The 20,085-nt window shown below is 50.7% G+C and overlaps 1 protein-coding gene across 3 annotated transcripts; it reads right to left on the reverse strand.

The window, feature by feature from the left end:
- Nucleotides 1-57: 57 nt before the first annotated feature.
- Nucleotides 58-19,138, reverse strand: SERHL2 (serine hydrolase like 2). Of its 3 annotated transcripts, none has more exons than XM_050954658.1 (14): nt 19,022-19,137; nt 16,380-16,441; nt 15,550-15,699; nt 15,343-15,456; nt 13,679-13,720; nt 12,499-12,518; nt 12,192-12,266; nt 9,886-9,969; nt 9,532-9,644; nt 9,078-9,157; nt 8,651-8,685; nt 6,959-7,035; nt 3,066-3,156; nt 58-650 (listed from the first exon to the last, which is right to left on the reverse strand). In XM_050954658.1, the coding sequence occupies exons 2-14, from the start codon at nt 16,417-16,419 to the stop codon at nt 531-533; spliced, it is 1,041 nt and encodes a 346-aa protein (XP_050810615.1). In that variant the 5' UTR covers nt 16,420-16,441; nt 19,022-19,137; the 3' UTR covers nt 58-530. The 3 variants fall into 3 exon arrangements, with proteins under 3 accessions (XP_050810615.1, XP_050810625.1, XP_050810637.1); XM_050954668.1 differs by having other exon boundaries at nt 16,380-16,468; nt 19,022-19,123; XM_050954680.1 differs by lacking the exon at nt 9,886-9,969 and having other exon boundaries at nt 19,022-19,138.
- Nucleotides 19,139-20,085: the final 947 nt, after the last annotated feature.

Raw genomic sequence — 20,085 nt, forward strand, 5'->3', positions numbered from 1 at the left:
AGGAGGCAGGTACTGGGTCAAGAGAGGTGAAATGTCATACAGTATCAAAGAACTCACTTCTCATGCATATATAAACATATCTATTATAAGCTGTGGGTGGTAGGGAAGTGCCTGGCTTACCCCTCCCAGTCTCTTCTAAGGCAGCACATCACCAGAATGAAGCAAGGGGGTTTGCTTCCTGCTGATGAAACGGCACCAGGGTTAACAGGGAAGTGGGCCTTAAATCCAGAAGCTGCTGTTGTAACATGTAAAGTGGAGGTATGAGGTGGGACTCCTCCCTGTCTCCATTTGAACAGCTCTTCCTTGAGAGTCCTGTGTGCCTGTTTGCTGAGACAGGTTCTTTTGCCATTCCAAGCCACTGGGCTCAAGAGAGGGATGAAAATCATGTAATGAGCAAAACTTCAGGGCCCAGCCAGGTAATGCTGCTGTCTTGTCTCGCATGCGAGGCTATTAAGCTCCTTGTCCTCTTTTGTTACTGCTGCTGTCTGCCATGAAAAGCTGGTAGCCAAGCCCTGATGCAGGAATCCAGGCTACAGCCTGGCTTTGGAGCTCTGGTCCCTTTTCAGGAAGATGTTGATGAGCCCAGCCACTACTTCAGGCTCATTCAGGTGCACAAAATGATTCCCCGTCACCTCAGCAAACTGGAAGTGCTAGAGGGAGAGAGAACAGGGAGACGTGAACTGGAGGAAATACTTCTCCATGCAGTCTGTGGAGTTCACTGCAACAGGAAGCCATCAAGCTAAATGCTGGGGCTAAATATTTTTCTTGAAGAGTGGGATAACTTCATCAACAGATGCTGTAGACATGCAAATAAGCATAATCTCACCTCATCCTGCAAGGTCATAAAATGACCAACTGAGCTAGGCAGGCAGACATGTTCTGCAATGAGCAGTACTGAGCATGGAGACAGAGGCTGCAGTAGGGACAGGCAAAAAAGGCAGCTGCCCAGGGCAGCAGATTCATGGCACACTGGGGCCTACTCTGCCCCACACTAGCTGCTGTAGTATGGGCTGTCTGTGTGGACCCTGCATCCATTAATGGTTCCTTTAAGTGCTTTGACCTAGTCTGGTTTCAAAGAGGACTAAATCAAAGCGTATTAACAAACTGTTAATGCACGTCAGTGGCACCCTGGCACGTTAGCATGTGAGGCAGGGACCATGTAGCTGGAGGGCTCAGCTTAGCCCCTGGTGGCCTCCCCCTGGATGAGCCAGAGAATGAGGAGCCCCCTAGTGGTAGGTATGTGGCACCCCCAGCCTGTCCCTCCTGTCCTAGTCTCCAGTTCCTTTCTGTCCTTCTCCAACCCCAGATACCCCTGCCCCACTGGGATACAGCCCCTGTTTTCCATATCCTAAGTCTTCCCCCGCCCCCATCCTAGCCTTCCTGCCCCTGATCTCCCTCCTGTGCAGCTAGCCCATCTTCCACCTGGCATCCTGCCTCCTATCTATCCCACCTTATCTGCCCCCATAGGCATTGGAGACAGAGGCCAAAGGGCCATTGCCCCCTCCCCCAACACACTTTTAAAACCTGGCTGGGATGGAGCATGCCACAGCCTGGTCTGGCTGGCATCTGGGTCCCACTCTGCTTCATACCATGATCATCTCCTGATCCCTCACCTACTGGCTGCTGAAAGTCCACGGTGGCTTGTCTGGGAGGCAGGATGGACCCATCACCCAAGGGCCTCAGGATTGGCAGCTAGGAGGGTAGGATTGAGGGGGAGGTAGGGGCTTCAGACTAGAGGCTCCATCAAGGGGTCCAGAAGGGTCAGGGCTTCCCTCCCCCCACTTCTGCAGTCCTTCTAATTTCCACGCCCCTGATCCCCTGGGGTCTGTCCGTTTCCCTAGTCCTCCCTACCCCCTGGGGTCTGCCCCACCCCACCACGTCCTGCTCTCTCCACTCTCCACCTGCCCCAGGAGCTGCTCCCTTGCCCTGTTTTCCTGCCTCCCACCACACCCCATTTGTCTCCTCTGTATCCTGGTCTTCCCCCCCCCATCCCAGGTCTTGTCCCCCCCACCCCCCAGTCCCACTCATCCAGTCTCCCTATATTATTCCCCACATTGTTCCACCCATGTATTGCATGCCCCTACTGCCCCACCTTCATGTCAGGAGTCCCCACTGGCCTGGTGCAACTCCCCCTGCATCATAGGGTTCCCCTTTGGATTGACACCCAGAAGGGTTTGCTTGGGGGAGGGCGGACGGATGGCCCCCCTATGCCACAAGTCTCAGCTAAATCCCTAACACAGGGCTGCTGGTTCCTCAGGATGGGGGATCCCAGTGTGGGGGTCCTTCCAGGACAGCCTATTTATGGAGGAGCACACTGCTTTACTTGCTGGACTGTGGCCCTGAAAGGGGAGTCCGTCAGGAAGTTGTGGCGAGTCACTCCTGTCTGTGCATGGGGTGTCCCCCTTGAAATATGGGTGCTATTTTAAAGGAGTCCTTTAGGTCCTATACATCTTTATATCAGACCCTGGGCTGGGGCGGAGTCACTTACCCACCCACCCAGGCCAGGGCTATAATCAGGCTTAGTCCCACGGTTTTATCCAATACGTGTGGACCAGACTTTCTCTTGTGCCTTTATTTTCAATTTTTGTGCCTACTTGGGGGTTTCCCCCTCTGCCCCACCACAAGTCCCCAGCATGGGGGAGGCTTTGCCCCTTATGCCTCTGCTGGGGGCTTTGCTCCATTGGCCTCATCAAAATTTGTACAAACCTGGCTCTGCCTATGTTACGGAAGTGTAAATGCAGGGTAGGCAGAGCACTGATGTAGTGCCTAGGGTGGCAAATTGTCTGATGCACCCTCTGAGGGGGGCAGGGGATCTCCTTCATTTGAAGCATCAGACTGCTGAGATAACTGGAAGTGGAGAAGGACTTGGCCTAGCAGTTGCTGAGTGGGGCAGCCTAATGCTTCAAGTAAAGGAGACAACCAGAATGATGAAGGGTGTGAACTTAAGGCACTAAAGCTAGTCCAGTAGAACTCCCCAGGTGGATGCTTATTTTGAAATAATTGCTATTTCCCTGTGTGCACAAACCCGCAGTGACTGGGCATGTCTGGCTGGTGCTTGCTCTCACCTTCAGGTTGGACTGGAATGCTTCCCGCAGGGGCTTCACAAAGTACCGGTTCACATTTTCAGCTTCAGGATTAAAAATTCCATCCTGTGCTCTAGAAAACAATCACAAAATCCCATCTAACACACTGCATCTTGGGCCACATCGCTACAGATCTTAGCTGCTCTCCTTCCCTGAGAGGTGAGACCAGACACAGACACAGAGAAATTGAACTAGCTCATCTTGCTTTCCAGAGTCAAATATGTGTAGGCTGGGACTGGACTATATGACTCTGTTGTGGACACCAAGGGTTAGACTCACTTAGTTGAGTGAGAGGAGGAAGGACCACACTCAGGGGTCCATTATCTATCAAAGCCTTTGCTGAAAGAGTGGATTGATCATGGTGCATAAGCTCAGGAAATTACCCTTCCCAGGGCTCAGTTCTGTGAATGTCAAGTTCTTAGGAGAGCCAAGGCCAGGACAGCTTTGCCTAGGGTCTGAAAACCAGCTTCTTTGGTGCTTTCACCCAGCCAGCCCCTCCATCTCTCCCTGGTGGCTTTCCTCCTCTCCCTTTGAACATGTATGTTTGGTTTTAGCCATTAAACAATCCCTGGCATTAGCCTCCTCTGGGCAGTAGGGTACGAGGGGCTACAAGAGCAGCCACTCCGGAAGTGCTAAAACAGACAAATGAGAGAGAACAAAACAAGCCCCACAAACAAGTATGTTGCAGTTTCCCAATTTTAACTTTTATGGGAGGCTGTAACACTGCATTTCTTCCACACGGTGGTGCAACGTGCGATTACAAGTCCTCTCCCTCCCCACATTTTCAAGATGTCTCCAAAAAATGTTTGTTTCTACTGGATCCAGAGCCGGCTCCAGGCACCAGCTAAGGAAGCAGGTGCCTGGGGCAGCCAATAGAAAGAGGCGGTGGGTTCTTCACTCTTCCCCTTCGGCGGCAGTTCAGCAGCAGCTCAATCAGGTTTTACTTTTTTTTTTTCCTTCGCTGCTTGGGGCGGCAAAAAAGCTGGAGCTGGCCCTGACACGATCCAGAAGAAACAGCTAGACACTTAAGAACATGTTCTCCTAAAGTAAAAGTGCCTATGGTTCTATTTCTGTAACAGATGGAGGCTAAGCCAGCTCTGCAGTTAGTTTCTCCATTTTCCCCACAACTTCCAGTGAGGTTTTATTTTATAGAGGTGCTCTAAGGTCCCAATCAGGATTAGAGACAGGTTAAGCGGACATGACATCAGCCCTGCAGATCTTGTCCTTTAAGAAGAGGAGCAACATACAGAAGTGAGCAGGGGAATATAATGTTTATAATTTACTTGTTTTGCCTTATTTAAATGATCATCAATTTATGCCCTGCTGCCTCTTCTTGGAGGAGCTGTGATAAAAGCGGGCAGTTGAGAAGGGCTTTGGGGGAGGCAGTGGTAATGGGTTGAGATTAGTTTCGGGGATGGGTTTTCCAACTCTGGGAGGAGTGGAGAAATGGGTAAGCCAGGCTAGCATCACTAGTGAAGAAAGAATTAGACAATGAGAAGTAGTTAAAGGCGGAGTTTTAAAGACCTTCACACGATTCTTGATGTTATGATACTAAATTCCTTCGTAAAGCATTTAAGATCTACTGATGAAGAGTGCGTTACAAAAAAGTGTCTCCTCCTTAAGTTGCCTCATCTTCCCTCCCTGTTAGTTGGTACAGTATAATCTATACATTTAGGGCCCAGTTCGGCTGCCAGTGACATGAATATCTCTGCCATACACTTCACGGGGAGCAGTGCTAGGTCTTTAATGTGCTGTTCTACATCTGTGTTTAATTTAACACCAGCTCCTCTCCGAAAGCCTCCCTTGTGAGATGTTACCATTGATTACAGCAATAAGCCATCACGGGGGGCACCTTAGCAGTTATTGTACCAGCCTTAGATGTCTGTGTATGTGACCTAACCTGAGAAATGCACTGCCACCCTTCTCTCATCTGGGGTGGCTAACTGCTATTAGCGTAGGGCCCAGTAGTGTTATTTAACTTAATCAATCTCCACTTTGTGTCTGCGTTGCTGTGTTTAGTGCCACCTCACCCTATGAAAGAGATCCCCATAGAAGGATAAGAAAAGAGAAACACACTTTTCCCCTACTATTTTGAAACTATTAGTATTTATATGACAGTAGTGCCTAGAGTAAATTTGATAGTTCATTGCCATAATGCTCTAGGATGCATGCAATCCAGACTGGATGAGAGCTGTGTGCTTATTTTTCTTGTTAAAGACAGACTGTGGAAAGCAGTTCTCCTATTCAGCCATTTTAGAATCTTTGGTCATTTCACATACGCACCTGCTCTTTTACAATCAGGCTTCTCCCACTGTTATTCCAGCCCACTCATGCGGTGCCAGGGTGAATTGGGAGTTGGGTTGGGTTGGGTTGAGAGGAGAAGCAAGCGAGCAGCAGGTGGGAGTGAAACATACACTCAGCAGGAATTGAGAACTGTTTTACAATGGGTCTTTCCACCATGAGAGCTCCACTACAAGTATTTCTCTCCCCTCTTCCACTTCTGAGCATGGTAAGAAAGGTTACAGCATAGGGCACACATTAGTGACCCCTTGGGAGCCTGTGCACACAAGTCCACAGATACAAGCTTTGAAAGACCCAGTGAGCAGGATTCTCCAAGAAAGGGAGGAGAATCCTGCAGAAGGGGAAGAAAGCCTGAGCCTGGGGACAAAGGATAAGAAAACCCACCTTTAACAGGCGGGATGGTGGCAGCCCCTTGCATGGGCTGGGGAGTGGAGGCTTCCCATGGGGTAGATGATCAGAAGAAGCATGAATACTGCACTGGGGGTTCTGTCTGCCAGCCTAGAGACTCTTCCTCCCTGAGCATCCAGCAGCGCTAACCAGTTGTGAAGGGCTCCTTGACTCAGCTTCTTCCAGATTCCATGACTTCTGCAGTAGCTGGTGCTCACAGCCGCTGGGCCAGCAGCAGCAGTTTGGGTGTGTGGGAGGGTGCTAGGGGCAGGGGGTTGGGAGGTGTGGGTGGCACTTACCTCAGGATCAGAGGGTCCCCAGCTCCCACTGGCATGGCCTTGCAGCTCCTAAGCAGAGGGGCCAGGGGGCTCTGTGCACTGCCCATGCCCACAGGCCCTGCCCCCGCAGCTACCATTGGCTGCGGTTCCCGGCCAATGGGAGCTGCGCAGCCAGCCCTTGTGGTGGGAGCAGCGCACTGAGCCCCCTGACCCCTTCCCCACCTAGGAGATGCAAGGACACATGGAGCCTGGTAGGGAGGCTGTGAGCCCTGCCAACCCTCCCCCCAACACTAGCAGGGGACCCAGGCTGCATGCCGCTGCCCGCCCCCTCCCCCAGTATCAGCAGGGGTCCCAGGCCACCTTCCCCAGCACTCACGGTGCCCCTGGACCCCGTGCCCCCCCCCAGAGGCCCCCAGGCCCAAGTTTTAGTTAGAGGTATATAGTAGAAGTTATGGACAGATCGTGGGCTGTGAATTTTTGTTTACTCCCCGAGACCTGTCCATGACTTCTATTAAAAACACCCATGACTAAAACGTAGCCTTAGTTCTGAGGGAGCAGCGAGCAAGAGAGAACCGGTGTCCATACCCTTTTCTGTAGGTGAACACGCACCTGCCATGGGTTAAGTGAAGGAACCCGTGGAAGGGGAACGGGGCTGGCTGCTGGAAGTGGCACTACCGCCCTGTCGAAAGCTGAGCAGGGGGCTAACTTTGTTTGTATTTGGCTGTGTGTCCCGGAGCGGTTATACACCAAGCTTATTTAATTCCTGTCAGTATTAAATCCTTAACTCTACCTTCCACACATGGAAAGGGTTTTTATTCATACCTGCACTCCAATGCACCACCCACCCTGGGCATAGGCACATGGAAAGGGGCGGACGATAGCTATTGGCTATGCTTGTGCATCACTCACATGATCATTAGGACACTGGCCTGGATTTTGTTCAAGCAGCTCACACACTGCTCCAGAGTCAGGGAGTCTTGATTGTGCTGCAGATGCAAAGACAAATGGAGACACAGACATCCACAGAAATTCCACGGGGGGCGAGGTTGGGAGGCAATGCACTCACTGGTTGGCCTGGAATCTGACATTTGACACTACATCCTATGGGCTATTCTGGGGCCTGGATGGGACTTATCAGTGCAGCAGAGTGTTGCAGTGTAGACTGCAATCACAGGGATGAGCACATACAGACATGCACACTAGCTTTAATCTAACTAGCATGGCTAAAAATGCAGTGAAGATGTGGGCGACACAGTGGCGCAGGCTGTACAAGCCTGTCTAGACCCTAGGTATGTACTTGCGCCCTAGCCCATGCTGGGGTCTGTGCTGCCGTCTCTTCACTGCTGTTTTTTTGCTGTGCTAGCTGGATTAAAGCTGGCTCAGACAGCTCTATCCAAGCTGCAGGCCCACCGTGATAAGTGAAAAACCCTTGTGATCTTATTAGGGCAACAAGGTGTCTAGAGCTATGAAACAAGGCACCTCTTTCTACCCATAGGGTTTCAAAATTGCAACAACACCAATACATCAAAGCCAAGTGTTGTAATACATTCAAGAATGAGAATGGTCTCAGGTCTGAGCATTTCTAGTGGGTGTCTGACACACAAGGCTCCGCAGACCCCAGAGTGATGCTGAGAGATCGCATGACTAGAGTTTCCCCATTCACACAAAGTTGTTAGTAGAGAAAGGTTTTAGAAAGCCTCCCCTAAAAGAAGGCTGGCTGAATCTCTTGCTTGAGTCCCTACTTTAGGGCAGACAAAATGAGGACTGAGGGCAAGTCCACACTTAAAATGCTATGTCAGCACTTTGCTGAAGACACTCTGAGCTGACAGGAAAGAGCTCTCATCGGTTTAGTAAATCCATCTCCTGAGAGGCAGGAGCTACATCGGCAGGAGAAGCAGTGCTGTCTATGGGGTGGGGGTTTAGCGTGGTATAACTGCGTTGCTCAGGGATGTGGAGTTTTCACATCCCTGAGTGACGTAGTTATTCCGATATAGGTCTGTAGTGTAGGGCAGACCTGACTTGTTTAAAGGTAGGACAGTTGGACAAGATGTAGATATCTGATCACCCCAACTCCTGCCCCCGCTCTTCTTCCAAGGCAACCCCACAGAAGGGAAACAAGCTGAAAAGCTGCCCCTAAGCACCCTCCCACTCTCCCCGGACTTAGGATAGGGAGGGAGAGGACTTGTTCAGGATGATCTGAAAGGGTTTAACTTGCTCTGCTTAGGAAAACCCATTAACTGCAGTGGGGCTTCAAAGCTGTATGGTCAATTCAACCTATTAGAGTGTAAAACAGTCTCCCAGAGGAAGCTCTGCCATTTATATAACTTAAGACTTGCAGCCGGGGAGGGCGGGGGAGGCACTGAACAAGCGTGGGGCAGGGGCGCTGGAACAATTTGTAGAGTGGGGGAGCTGAGAGCCATTGAACCAAACTGTAAACCCTGGATATGATGGAAACCATACCCCTAGTTCCAGCACCTATGGCCTGGGCTTTAGGTGGTGGGAAATGGAATTCAGATGGGATGTGACCTAAAACGGGAAGGTTTTTTCCCTCAACAAAGGGCCTCATCAGAGTAAGGGGCAGGGGAGAACGTCAGTACTCACCGTAAGGGCTCTCATGTCTCTGTTATACACCAGGCCTGGAAAGAAAGGAGAGAGAGAGTTATTTACACCCCACAGAGTAGGAATTCACACTGGGGTTCCAGCTCCCCCTCTGCTTTTTAGCTAACCCAGGGTCATATCTAGGGGGAAGGGGAGGAATGATGGATTGGGGATTTCTTCTTTTTACTCAAGTGTTAAATGAATTAAGCTCCTTGGCCTGAGGGGAAAGGTGGGCTTGGACCTCAGTTGTCAGATACAGGAAGTCCACCTTCCAAATGTAGTCACTCATTCAGATCTCAGGGGCTCTTCACACCCAGGCTGCCCCAGGCCTTGGGCCTAGGCCAGGGAGCAGGTGGCACTTTAAGCCCAAAGTCAGCATGGCTCTGTAGCCAGCTGGCCATCACTTCCCCGAGCAGCTAAGGCACCTCACCTCCTGGCACCTCAGTCGCTCCTCGCTGCAGTAAGATCCTCCCACTCTCCTCTGTCAGGTGGCTGTTGGCTTGTAATAGCCTGGGAAAGAGACAGCATGTGGCTTTGGAGAAGTGGGGGATGGAAGGCATCAACAGAGAAGATGATAGAGAGAGGGGATGGAAGGGAAAAGACCTAACTAGTTCAGTTCTTGTACATTAGCCAACCTATTCCAGCCCCACAGGAGGCAGGGGACTGGCAATGGGGTACAAGCCCTGCTCAGATTCTGGAAGAAAATGAATTGCTGATTCTGAAGGGAGGGGAAAGTACAAAGGGGTCTGCTGCCTCTCATGGTTCTTGCCCCTACTAATTCTGTCCAGGAGAACACCCACCTACGGCAAGAGCTCTGCGAGGGCAGAGGTGGCACCATCTCTCACAGAGACCAAAGATGGGGCCGGGGGGGGGGAGACACGCACCTCTGCAGCGCTTCTTGGGGGCTGCGTACTTTAGGGGGCTGGTGCTTGTCCTCCTCCAGACTCAGGAGACTTTCAATCACCTTCCTCTTAGAATTCAGCCATGCGTCACTTTCCTAGAAATCAGAGATGCAGGCAACAGAAGTGATTGTATGTTTCTGTAGCACCTTTCACCCTCAAGGATCTCAAAGCACTTTACCAATTACGTACAGCTCATCTGAACAACCACCATGGATGCTGGGAAGGGGTTAATGGCAGCACTACACAGCAGTGGAGGTGGTAATCGGGAGAACAAAGTACTGCCAAAGACACCACTACTCTTACAAATGAAATACTACAAGTTCTTTAATATCTCACCTCTGACTTGGATGGCCCATCTCTAGAGGGAAGAGGGGAGTTCAGCTTCCTGTGCCTACCTAATCCTGGGCCTTTGTCCTGACCCTGCCAACAAGACAGCCAATTAGTGGTGATGGTCATTGGTGTGGGGTGAACGCCTGTCCCACTAGGAACTGGAATGACATCCATCAAATCCTCTCTGATTACTATTTTGGTGACCTACATGAAAGGAATGGCCCTAAGGTGACATTTTCAAAGGGCCTCAGAATATCCCCATCTGTACAAGTTTGTGCATGTATAGACAAAAGTGGAGAATTTACACCTTCAGATTACCCATTTGTGATTAACCTGCACTTCACTGTTGTGTCTAAATGGGTTTGGAACAAGCAAGTTCTGCCCTGGCACAAGTGACTGTGAAATTTGAAAATGCAAGTGATTGTGTGCACAGAGGCTTGGTCTTCACTTAAAAATGATGTTGGCAAAGCTACAGGGTGTGAAAAAGACCACACCCCTGATTAGCATAGCTATGCTAACAAACCTACCAGTGTGGATGCAACTATGTCGATAGAAGAGGGCTTCTATCAACATAGCTAATGTTGTTAAGGAGCTGGTTTTCCTACTTGGAAAGAAAAACTCCTGTCGGTGTATGCTACGCCTAACACTAAGTGGCTGTGGTGACATAGGCTCTGTACTATAGACATACTCAGAGGGCTTGTCTACATCAGAAAGTTGCAGCGCTGGTGAGGGAGTTACAGCGCTGCAACTTAGGAGGTGTACACATCTGCAGGGCACCACCAGCGCTGCAACTCCCTGTTTGCAGCGCTGGCCGTACTCCCGTTTTGTCTCGGGTGTAGAGGATCCAGCGCTGGTAATCAAGTATAGTCACTTACCAGCGCTTTTCTTGACCTCCGTGGAATAAGCAGGTATCCCAGCATACCTGAGGAAGCCTCTGGTAATCAAGCTGGTCTCCTTCCCCGGCTTGCTCTCGCGTTCCCCGAACCCCGAGCAAGCAGGTCTCCTTCCCTGAGGTTTGCTGGGTGGTTCCGGGAAGGCGAGAGCAAACCGGGGAAGGAAACCAGCTTCGCCGCGGTTTGCTCTCGCGTTCCGCGAACCACCCTGCAAACCGCAGGGAAGGAGACCTGCTTGTTCGGGGAACGCGAGAGCAAAACCGCGGCGAAGCTGGTCTCCTTCCCCGGTTTGCTCTCGCGTTCGCCGAACCCCCGAGCAAGCAGGTCTCCTTCCCTGCGGTTTGCAGGGTGGTTCGCGGAACGCGAGAGCAAACCGCGGCGAAGCTGGTCTCCTTCCCCGGTTTGCTCTCGCCTTCCCCAAAACCCCTTGAAGCCGCCCAACAGCGCTGCAGTGTGGCCACATCTAACACCACTTGCAGCGCTGGTTGCTGTAAGTGTGGCCACTCTGCAGCGCTGGCCCTATACAGCTGTACTAATACAGCTGTAACAACCAGCGCTGCAAAATTTTAGATGTAGACATGGCCAGAGAGAGGCTATGTTTAAAATATGTTGCCAACTCTAACGGTTTTGTCAAGAGTCTTCTGATAATTCTTGCTTTCCTTTAAGCCCCAGCTCCTGGAGCCAAGTGGCTATGTGAAGATTTCAGTCTTTGTTCTTAAAGAAAAAATAAGTTTCTAGTCCTTGTGGCTGTGGAGAAAGCTTCAAAATGTGACACACACCCCCCCCCCCTGGTGCAGCCAAAAAGCTCAGAAAGCAGAAGATGAATAAAAAACACCAAATCTATTATTTTACATCATCTCATGATTCTAAAGCCAACCTCATGGTTTTTGGTGACTCATGATTTTTGAACATTTGGGGTTGGCAATACTGAATCTGTGATCAGATTGGAACCACTGAACTAGAAATGAAAGTCTTCATGCCCTATCATCAGTCCCCTGAGTCATCCAGCCCTGGGACGGTCTGCTACTGTGTTTGTCCGGTGCCTAGCACAATGAGGCCCCATTTCTGGTTGGCCCTTAGGTACTACCCTAAGGAACATGATTATGAACAACAAACAAGGGCATTGTTTCTTCACTATGAACTCCCGAAGCCCCAAGTGGCTCCAGATATTTATTGTTCATTTAGATCTGTTCTGACCAGCACTGTGCCTGGGGAAGAGACAGGAACTGTTCTAGTTGTCTTAGGTCTCTCAACCTCTTGTTCCTTTACCCGCTGCAACTGGAAATGAGCACATGCCCTCCAGAAGGGAAGACCACTGAGAAACATGCTCCCCTAGTGGCAGTACAAGGAATAAGCCTTCTGAGGGTTTTTTCTTTACCCTGTCATCTCTTCTGTGTCTGCCAAAGGGAAAAATCTAACCTGAGGAGCTGGGAAGAAGCCATAAGATTCCACCAGGATCAGCTTATCCACCATCTCAGGGAAAATGCAGGAGAACTGGAATGAGGCAGAAATATTGTGAGAGGGAGGAACAGAAAAGGGTCATGTTCTTAGCTGGCCCAGAACATACACAATTCTCTTAAGCATCCTGTATCGGGAGGGGCTTCCTCTCATCTTAGACACAAATTTGTTTCTGTCCCATGCAGGCTGCCCCCTAATTCCCCCAGCCTATAGGGGCCATCACCCTTCCATCTGAGGCAACCCCATGAATAAAGGCTGCTGTACTCACCATTCCTGCAACAGTCCCACCTGTGAGAGAGAGGACGACATTTGGCTTATATACAGTAAACACTGTGCAGGGCAACATCCTTCCCCAGAGTGACAGCTACCAAGAGGATGCCGGTGAGTATTGGTGGGCTGGCCTAGAAGTGCTCACTTGACAAGGAGGAGGCAACAGTCTTACCTGAGGTTTGAATCCCAAGCCACAGGTCAGTGAGTGTCCCAGTAGGGGGACTGTAGGAAATAGGGCAGGGATACTGTCTGTGGGGGAGATCCCTTCAGACATCACACCCAGTCTGCCTCAGCAGGAAGCCCTGGCTAGTGGGAGCTGCCAGCAAAAATGGTACAGTGTTTTGGGAACGAGGAGATGTGGTCACAGATGGGATAGATAAGATCTGGGGCGTCAAACCCACTGGGGAGAGGAACATTTTTAATTATGGTCTGTGGCCCAAGGGATAAGTTTAGGGGTACTTGATCCCCTCAATTCACAGCATTTCTCTCACCAATGGCAATCAAGGATAGAATATGGACTGTATGTAGAAACAGTGAGGATATCAGGAAGTCCTGTTAGTTACATTCAGCATCACTCAGGGGGAGAATACGGTCACCTGTAGGCCTCCATGCTTTCCTCTGTGTTCCCTCCCTCCCTTCTTATCTCTCCTTCTTTCTTCAGAGCAAAAGTGAGGAGGGAGGAGAGGAAGCCATTCCTTTCCTGCACCATGTCTCAATTCCCCCATGGACTCCATACCCACTCTATTTCCCATCTTATCTGACAAAGTGATGAGCAACTAAAGAGTTAGTGACATGTAAAGTGTCATCCTTAGGATTTAAAGTTAATGTCCTGATAAGATCAGTAAGAGGGTTCTGGGAAATTACATCTGAGAGCCATTGTTTCAGGCTCTCTGCCAACTCAGGAAGACAGCACTGCATTGATTGAAACCCACTTTGCATTTGGACTGTTTTTCTTGTACTCAAGAGTTCTTTTTACACAGTTCTTTTTAAAGGTGTGCTAGATGATTGTGTGTAATTCAAATGGGGTGTGAGCCACATAATTGCATCAAATGGGTGGGGTGCTTGGCACTTGAAAAGAAAATACTGCAGTCTATTCTCTGCCAAAAGAAAGTGATGCAAGTTAATCATTCACCAATGTTTGCTGGTGTCAAACTACCATTGGGACAAGAGTCACTTACCCAAACTGTGGCCCATTAGAGTAAATCGACTCCACTTCAAGGCTAAAAAGCAACAGATAAAACACTCGATTAAATACAGCAGCAGTGATGTGTTGCCACTCACCCCTTTCCTACACACAGGGACCTAAAGAGAGCCTTCACTGATGTTTTGCTTCCTAGTCAGGAAATAGGATGGATTAGTAGGCCAGGCCTACAGGGATCAACCTCCGCCTGCCTCAGCTTCTCACTGCCTGTTTGCTGATTCCAGGCAGTTACCTCTGGCTCATAGATCTCACCTGCCACAGCCGTTCCCATTCAGGGCAAGTCCTTGGGACCATCAGTCAGACAAAGGAGCCTGGCTGCATTCTGCACTGTAGGAAAGTCGCACCTCTGAATGCTCTGCTGTGGAGCATTCATAGGGAATAGGGCAGACGGGGCCATGATCCTGGGGAAGGACTGTTATTACTCTTAATGAAAATGTGTGGCATAATTCAGCATGCCAGGCTCCTAAATCACATGATGCATTTTCATAACAGCCCTTTAGGTTTGTGGAAATCAGCCTGGAAGTTACAGCTGCATCCATCCTGCTCCTATAAATGTGCCCTGGCATCTTCAAGACAGGGTTTGCACTGCAGCACTTCAAAGGGGTGTGCGCTCCTTCGGCTCTGGAGAGATGGATGGTGGTACTGAGCAGCGGACAGCTGCTTTTCCAGTTTCATTCCCAGGCAGGAAATTGGACCAGGTGGTCGGAGGATTTGCAGAGTCCTGGTCAGGCCTGCTTTTGTTTATGGCTGACCCTGTTGTAAAGCACAAAAACTGACTCCATGCACCCACTGATGAGTCACAGAGAAAGGTTCGACAGGAAGAATTGAGAGACTCTTCTAACACTGGTCTGAGCGGGGGAGCAGAGCGCAGACCGTTGAAGCCTGGGGGCTGGTTGGTAAGAATGAGCGAGCCTGGCAGCACACAGATCCATTGGACACATCAGCAGGTCACTAACTGCTGCGCTTACAGGGTTTTATTTCTATCACTTGGTTTCATGTTTCTCACTCTGGAAAAAGAGTCAGAAATTGGGCTCTTCATCCAGGCTGCGAGTGCAGAGTGCTGCAGGGCCACCCAGAGGGAGTGCATTGGGGGGGCAAGTAGGGCAATTTTCCCTGGGCCCCGCAGGGCCCCCCACAAGAATATAGCATTCTATAGTATTGCAACTTTTTTTTTTATGGACAGGGGCCTCCAAAATTGCTTTGCCTGGGGTCCCCTGAATCCTCTGGGCGGCCCTGGAGTGCTGCTCTTGGGTGCTGGTGGACCTGCAGCTCTGGATAAGCCCTTGGTTTCTGAGGGGTCTGGCTCCTGTGGTGATCAAGGCTCAGCTCCTGACTGGGGTCCCATGGTGCCTGAAGCCCAGGTAAGCAGCATTATGCCCCCTCTGAACCTAGCACACTTTCTGGATGAAGTGCTCTTTGAGGGAGCCTGGGGCTCAGTCTGGCTAAAGCCAAAGTCAAGAAGGAGTCTGGCCTAGGGGGCTATCCAGAGGATGGATCATGGCGAGGCCAGGAGGAAGCAGGAGATAACTGGTCATGTGGTGTGTGTGTGGGGGGAGAACAGGGGTGTGAGAGGAGTCCTGTCTGGCTGTGGAGCCAGGAACACAAAGCTCCCTGCCCTGCGAGTCCTCCCAGCCTGCTCACCTGCTGTCACCCTGCGGATCTCACTCACGTAGTCCAGGAAGTGGTAAGGAAAGCCCATGGGCCGGTGGGATGACAGGCCGTGGCCCCCAAAATCCATTGCCATGTAATAGTAATCTGAAAGAGAGGCAGGAGTGGCAGTAAGTCACAGAGCAGCCTCCCTCCCCCCAGCAGCGAACCAAAGGTTCTACCATAAAAGAACTGCCCCACCTTTAGGGAGCAATGGGATAAGTCTGTTGAAGGTGTTGGCATTGTCCAGCCAGCCATGCAAACAGACCACGGGATGGCCTTGCGAGGATCCCCAGGCCTTGGCTGCAATGTGGCCCCAAGGAACTGGAAACGTCAACTCCGAGACCATGCCTGAAATACAACATACATCAGCAAAATTACCTCACCCAAGCACTGCAGCCTCATTGCTCAGTTAGGGTGCTGAGAGACTCATCACATTGCGCTCAGAACAGGTGCCAGCTGTTAGTCAGCTAGCAAACTCCAGCCTGTGCTTATGTAGTAACTGTTTGCCACCTCCACCCCTGGGCCTGACCCACGTGCTTCTGGCCTCTCACTAGTCCTTGCCCCATGTACAGCCTTGCAATCACATCCCTCCTCTTCCTCCCACATCCCAGCTCCCCCAGTTTCACCAGCTGTCCGTGAGTGATGAGCTGGACCCAGGATCTTACCCTCTTTAATCACAGAGGTTATTTGCCAAGGTGTTTTGGGGTTTCTTTCTGGTAAGTGCTGACCCCCAGAGACCTTTCCTTTAGGATTTCCCCACCCCAGGTCACTAGCAGCTGCCCTCTCTGGTAGCTAGCACCATCAGCATGACTGCACCTTCCAGGGCAACATGCCAGTTATGCTCCTTAACTGCCAGGAAGGGGAGGGCTTTCACAATAAAGCAACAGAAGGAATTCCCCTCTCCCAATCCTTTCCTGGCTCCACAGCACCTGCTAACCCTGCTGGCCACAAGCACAGGAGATCCAGAGTGGGACTCAAACCTGGATCTCAGCAGCAGATTCCCCTTGGTTAGCAACACAGACACCTACCTGCCACTGGCAGAGAAGACCATTTCAGCAGCGAGGGCATCTCGTTTTCTACCTCCTGGAACCTTAGAAGAAAAGGGGCACACAGTCTACTAGAAACAGTAAGCAAGGAGAGGCTTACTGACTTTTCTCCTTTAGCACTTTAGTCACTCTGTAACCTGATGCCAGATTGCCAGAGTCTGGTCCACCTTGTCACAGAATACACTCCTCCTCTCACACAGTATTTATTAGCATCTCCAAGGAAACAGCTCCCTATTCATCATCCACCAGGGCTCCTCTACCATAGATCCTCTCCCCCCGCCTCTCACATACTCCTCCTCTCACACAGTATTTATTAGCATCTCCAAGGAAACAGCTCCCTATTCATCATCCACCAGGGGCTCCTCTACCATAGATCCTCTCCCCCTGCCCTCCATGGCAAAATTATCATGCCCCTGGGAACAATGTAGGATGCTTGGCAATATCTGTATAGCTTGGCATGCCAATGAAGGCTCATTTAATTGAATTCAATCAGATGCTTCTGCAGAATGGTAGGAGATGCTGCAGATCATGAGAGATGTCAGCTGCCGCATGAAAAAAATCCCAGAAATAGAATAGCAGGGAGTTGTGCCTGTAAGGCTTGAGGGGTATTGATAGAGCCAAGGCTGGTATTGGCCAGTCAGAGATAGGATATGGGATCAGATTACCTGACTCAGCATGGTAATCTCCATTCATTTCAGAGGCTCTTTTACCTCTGCTCTCGAGATCCCCCAATCATTGTTGCTCCCCCAATTGCTGCCACCTCATCCTGGCCTATGCGTGGGCTGGGAAGACAGAGGCTTTTGCTCTTTCCACCCATTCAAGAACATATTAGAGCAGAGGTTGCTCTTGTGTGGGGAGCCCAGGACTTTTAGGCTTAGCTCAGGCCCCATGCCAAAAAGTTATATCAGCATAGCTACAGTGGTTGGGGGGTATGGAAAAACCACACCCCAACCAACATAGCTATACCAACAACACCCCTAGGATAGATGCAGCTACACTGACAGAAGAGGGCCTCTGTCAATGGAGCCAATGTCATCCAGGGAGGTGGTGTTCCTACAGTGATGGGAAACTCCTGTCAGTGTAGGCTGTGTCTGCACTAGTGGGCTATGCCAGCATAGTTACATTGGCATAGTATAGACATATCTTCAGTCTGAGAAGTCAGAGAGTGGTTCAGCCCCACTTACCAGCAAACAAAATATTTTATAGTATTCTTGCGAGGAGAAGGAAAGCTTACTGGTATAGGGATACTGACACACTGTACCAGCAAAGCGCTCCTAGTGTGGGAGTAGCTATACTGGCAAGGCTGTTACCGGTATAATAAAATCACCTCCATGAGCGAAACAAGCTGGGAAAGGCATAGCTTTGCTGGCATAGCTGCACCTACCATAGGGACTTCTCCTAACCCAGCTATGTCAGATCACAGGTCTTCACACCCCTGACTAACAGCTGTGCTGACAGAAGTCCCTAGTGTAGAACTGCCCCTAGAGTAAGACACATAAGGCTGGAACTTTTGCTGGTATAAAGCAAATATGCCAGTTTACCCTCACTGCAGACATGGCCCTTAAGTTTCCAGAAGCCAGGCAGCTTGAGACGAGGGACACAGCCTCTCTGCACTAGGGTGTTGGTCGAGTTCCAGCCCCTGGTTGGATGTGTCCTTGACCAGGGCTGTATTCAGGGCTGGCGCTTCCATTTAGGCGACCTAGGCGGTCGCTTAGGGCACCAGGATTTGGGGGGGCGGCATTTTGCCACCCTTGGCGGCAATTCGGCGGCGAGGAGTCCTTCCACGCTCTGGGTCTTCGGCGGCAATTCTGCGGCAGGTCCTTCACTCGCTCCGGGACCCGCCGCCAAAGTGCCCCGAAGACCGGGAGCGTGAAAGGACCCCGCTACAGAATTGCCACCAACGACTGGGAGCATGGAAGGACCCCCGCCTAGGGCACCAAAAACCCTGGCGCCGCTCTTGGCTGTACTAGAAACTTTTGCCAGTCTAGCAATGTCAGTTAGGGGTGGGATTTTTTTCACAACATTTCTTTTCCACCAAAAGCTCTAGTGTAGAATCAGTTATAGTGGCAAAAAGTGACTTTACCAGAATAGCTGATTTCATTAGTGCCAGTGGCATACACTCTCCTGGCAAAAGAACTCTCTCATCAGTATAAGCTAGGGCTGTGCAAGGAGGGTTTACTGGCATAGTTATAGTAGCAGCAAACCTTTTCTAATGCAGATTAGGCCAAAGTCATCCCAACTTGCTTCACAAAAGCTCTTTGGTAGGATCTGGTCTGATTCCTAGCAGGACAGGTCCAAATACCAAAACTCAGCATCCTGCCCATCTGCCCCTGCCTTTGCAGCCTTAGCACACAGGCCAAGGACTGACAGTGCCAGGGAGAATGAACGGACCCCTTAGCTGTGGGCCCCCTAGGCTAAGGCACAGTTGGAAACTCCACTGCTACCTACCCAGCCTGTACTTATACCAGAAACTACAAGCCAGGCTTTCGCTCTGGCATTCCCCCCAGCACTAGCCTCACTCAGTACAAAGGGGAGATTTCTAAAAGGAGGAAGCTAGGTAAGAACCACAAGGGGAAAGGAGATCAGAAGGCACGAGGGCACCTGTGCAGCGGCTGCTCACGTACCTCCAGGAGTCCACACGGCTGCGTCAAAGTCACAGCTGCACACACTGAGCCCTGAGTCGGCTTGATGCAGAGAGCAGGAGGGAAGGACTCAGATAGCCACTTCCTAATAGCTGCAGCCGGAACTACAGAGAAGATCCTCCCCCTGTGGTTGCAACGCTTAAAGGGACCTAATACTGCCCCTTCTCCAGCTCTCCTCTGTAGCCTCATTGCTGTACACAACTTAAGGATGGTGGGGCTGTGCCCTTTTAAAATTGATGTCTAGCAGTAGTGATTATAACTGTACCTTACACTTCTGTAGCACCGTTCGTGCTGAAGGGAGCCTGCTTATCTGTGCACTGCGTAGAAAGTAAGTGTTTCTTCCACTGCTGCTATGCAGCCACTGCTGCTCTGGTGTATTGCAGCTGCTCTTTAACAGCACTCAGCAACCACTAGGCCAGTGGTTCCCAAAGTGTTCTGCCGCTTGTGCAGGGAAAACCCCTGGTGGACTGGGCTGGTTTGTTTACCTGCCTTGTCCGCAGGTTCGGCTGATCGCAGCTCCCAGTGGCCGCAGTTTGCTGCTCCAGGCCCATGGGAGCTGCTGGAAGTGGCACGGGCCAAGGGATGTGCTGGCCACCGCTTCCAGCAGCTCCCATGGGCCTGGAGCAGCAAACCTTGGCCACGGGGAGCCGCAATCAACTGAACCTGCGGATGCGGCAGGTAAACAAACCGGCCCAGTCCACCAGGGGCTTTCCCTGCACAAGCGGCAGAACAAATTTGGGAACCGCTGGCCTAGGCAACAGTGTAAGATAGGACATGAAGAAGGATGCTGTAGCCAGTGTCAGCTTCAGGGGAGACAATCATCACCCAAACAAGAATTTAACCCAGACACAAATAATAAACCCCCCTTGCACTTGCAAAAGTAACATGATCCCTTTTATGCAGTGTTGTTGCAGCTATGTCAGCCCTGTGATATTAGAGAGACACGGGGGTGAGGTAATATCTTTTATTAGACCAACTTTTGTTGATGAATAAGAGCTCTGTGTAAGCTTGGAAGTTTGTCCAGTAAAGGATATTACCTAACCCAC

This window comes from Gopherus flavomarginatus, chromosome 1 (assembly GCF_025201925.1).
Source record: "Gopherus flavomarginatus isolate rGopFla2 chromosome 1, rGopFla2.mat.asm, whole genome shotgun sequence".
Taxonomy (NCBI): Eukaryota; Metazoa; Chordata; order Testudines; family Testudinidae; genus Gopherus; species Gopherus flavomarginatus.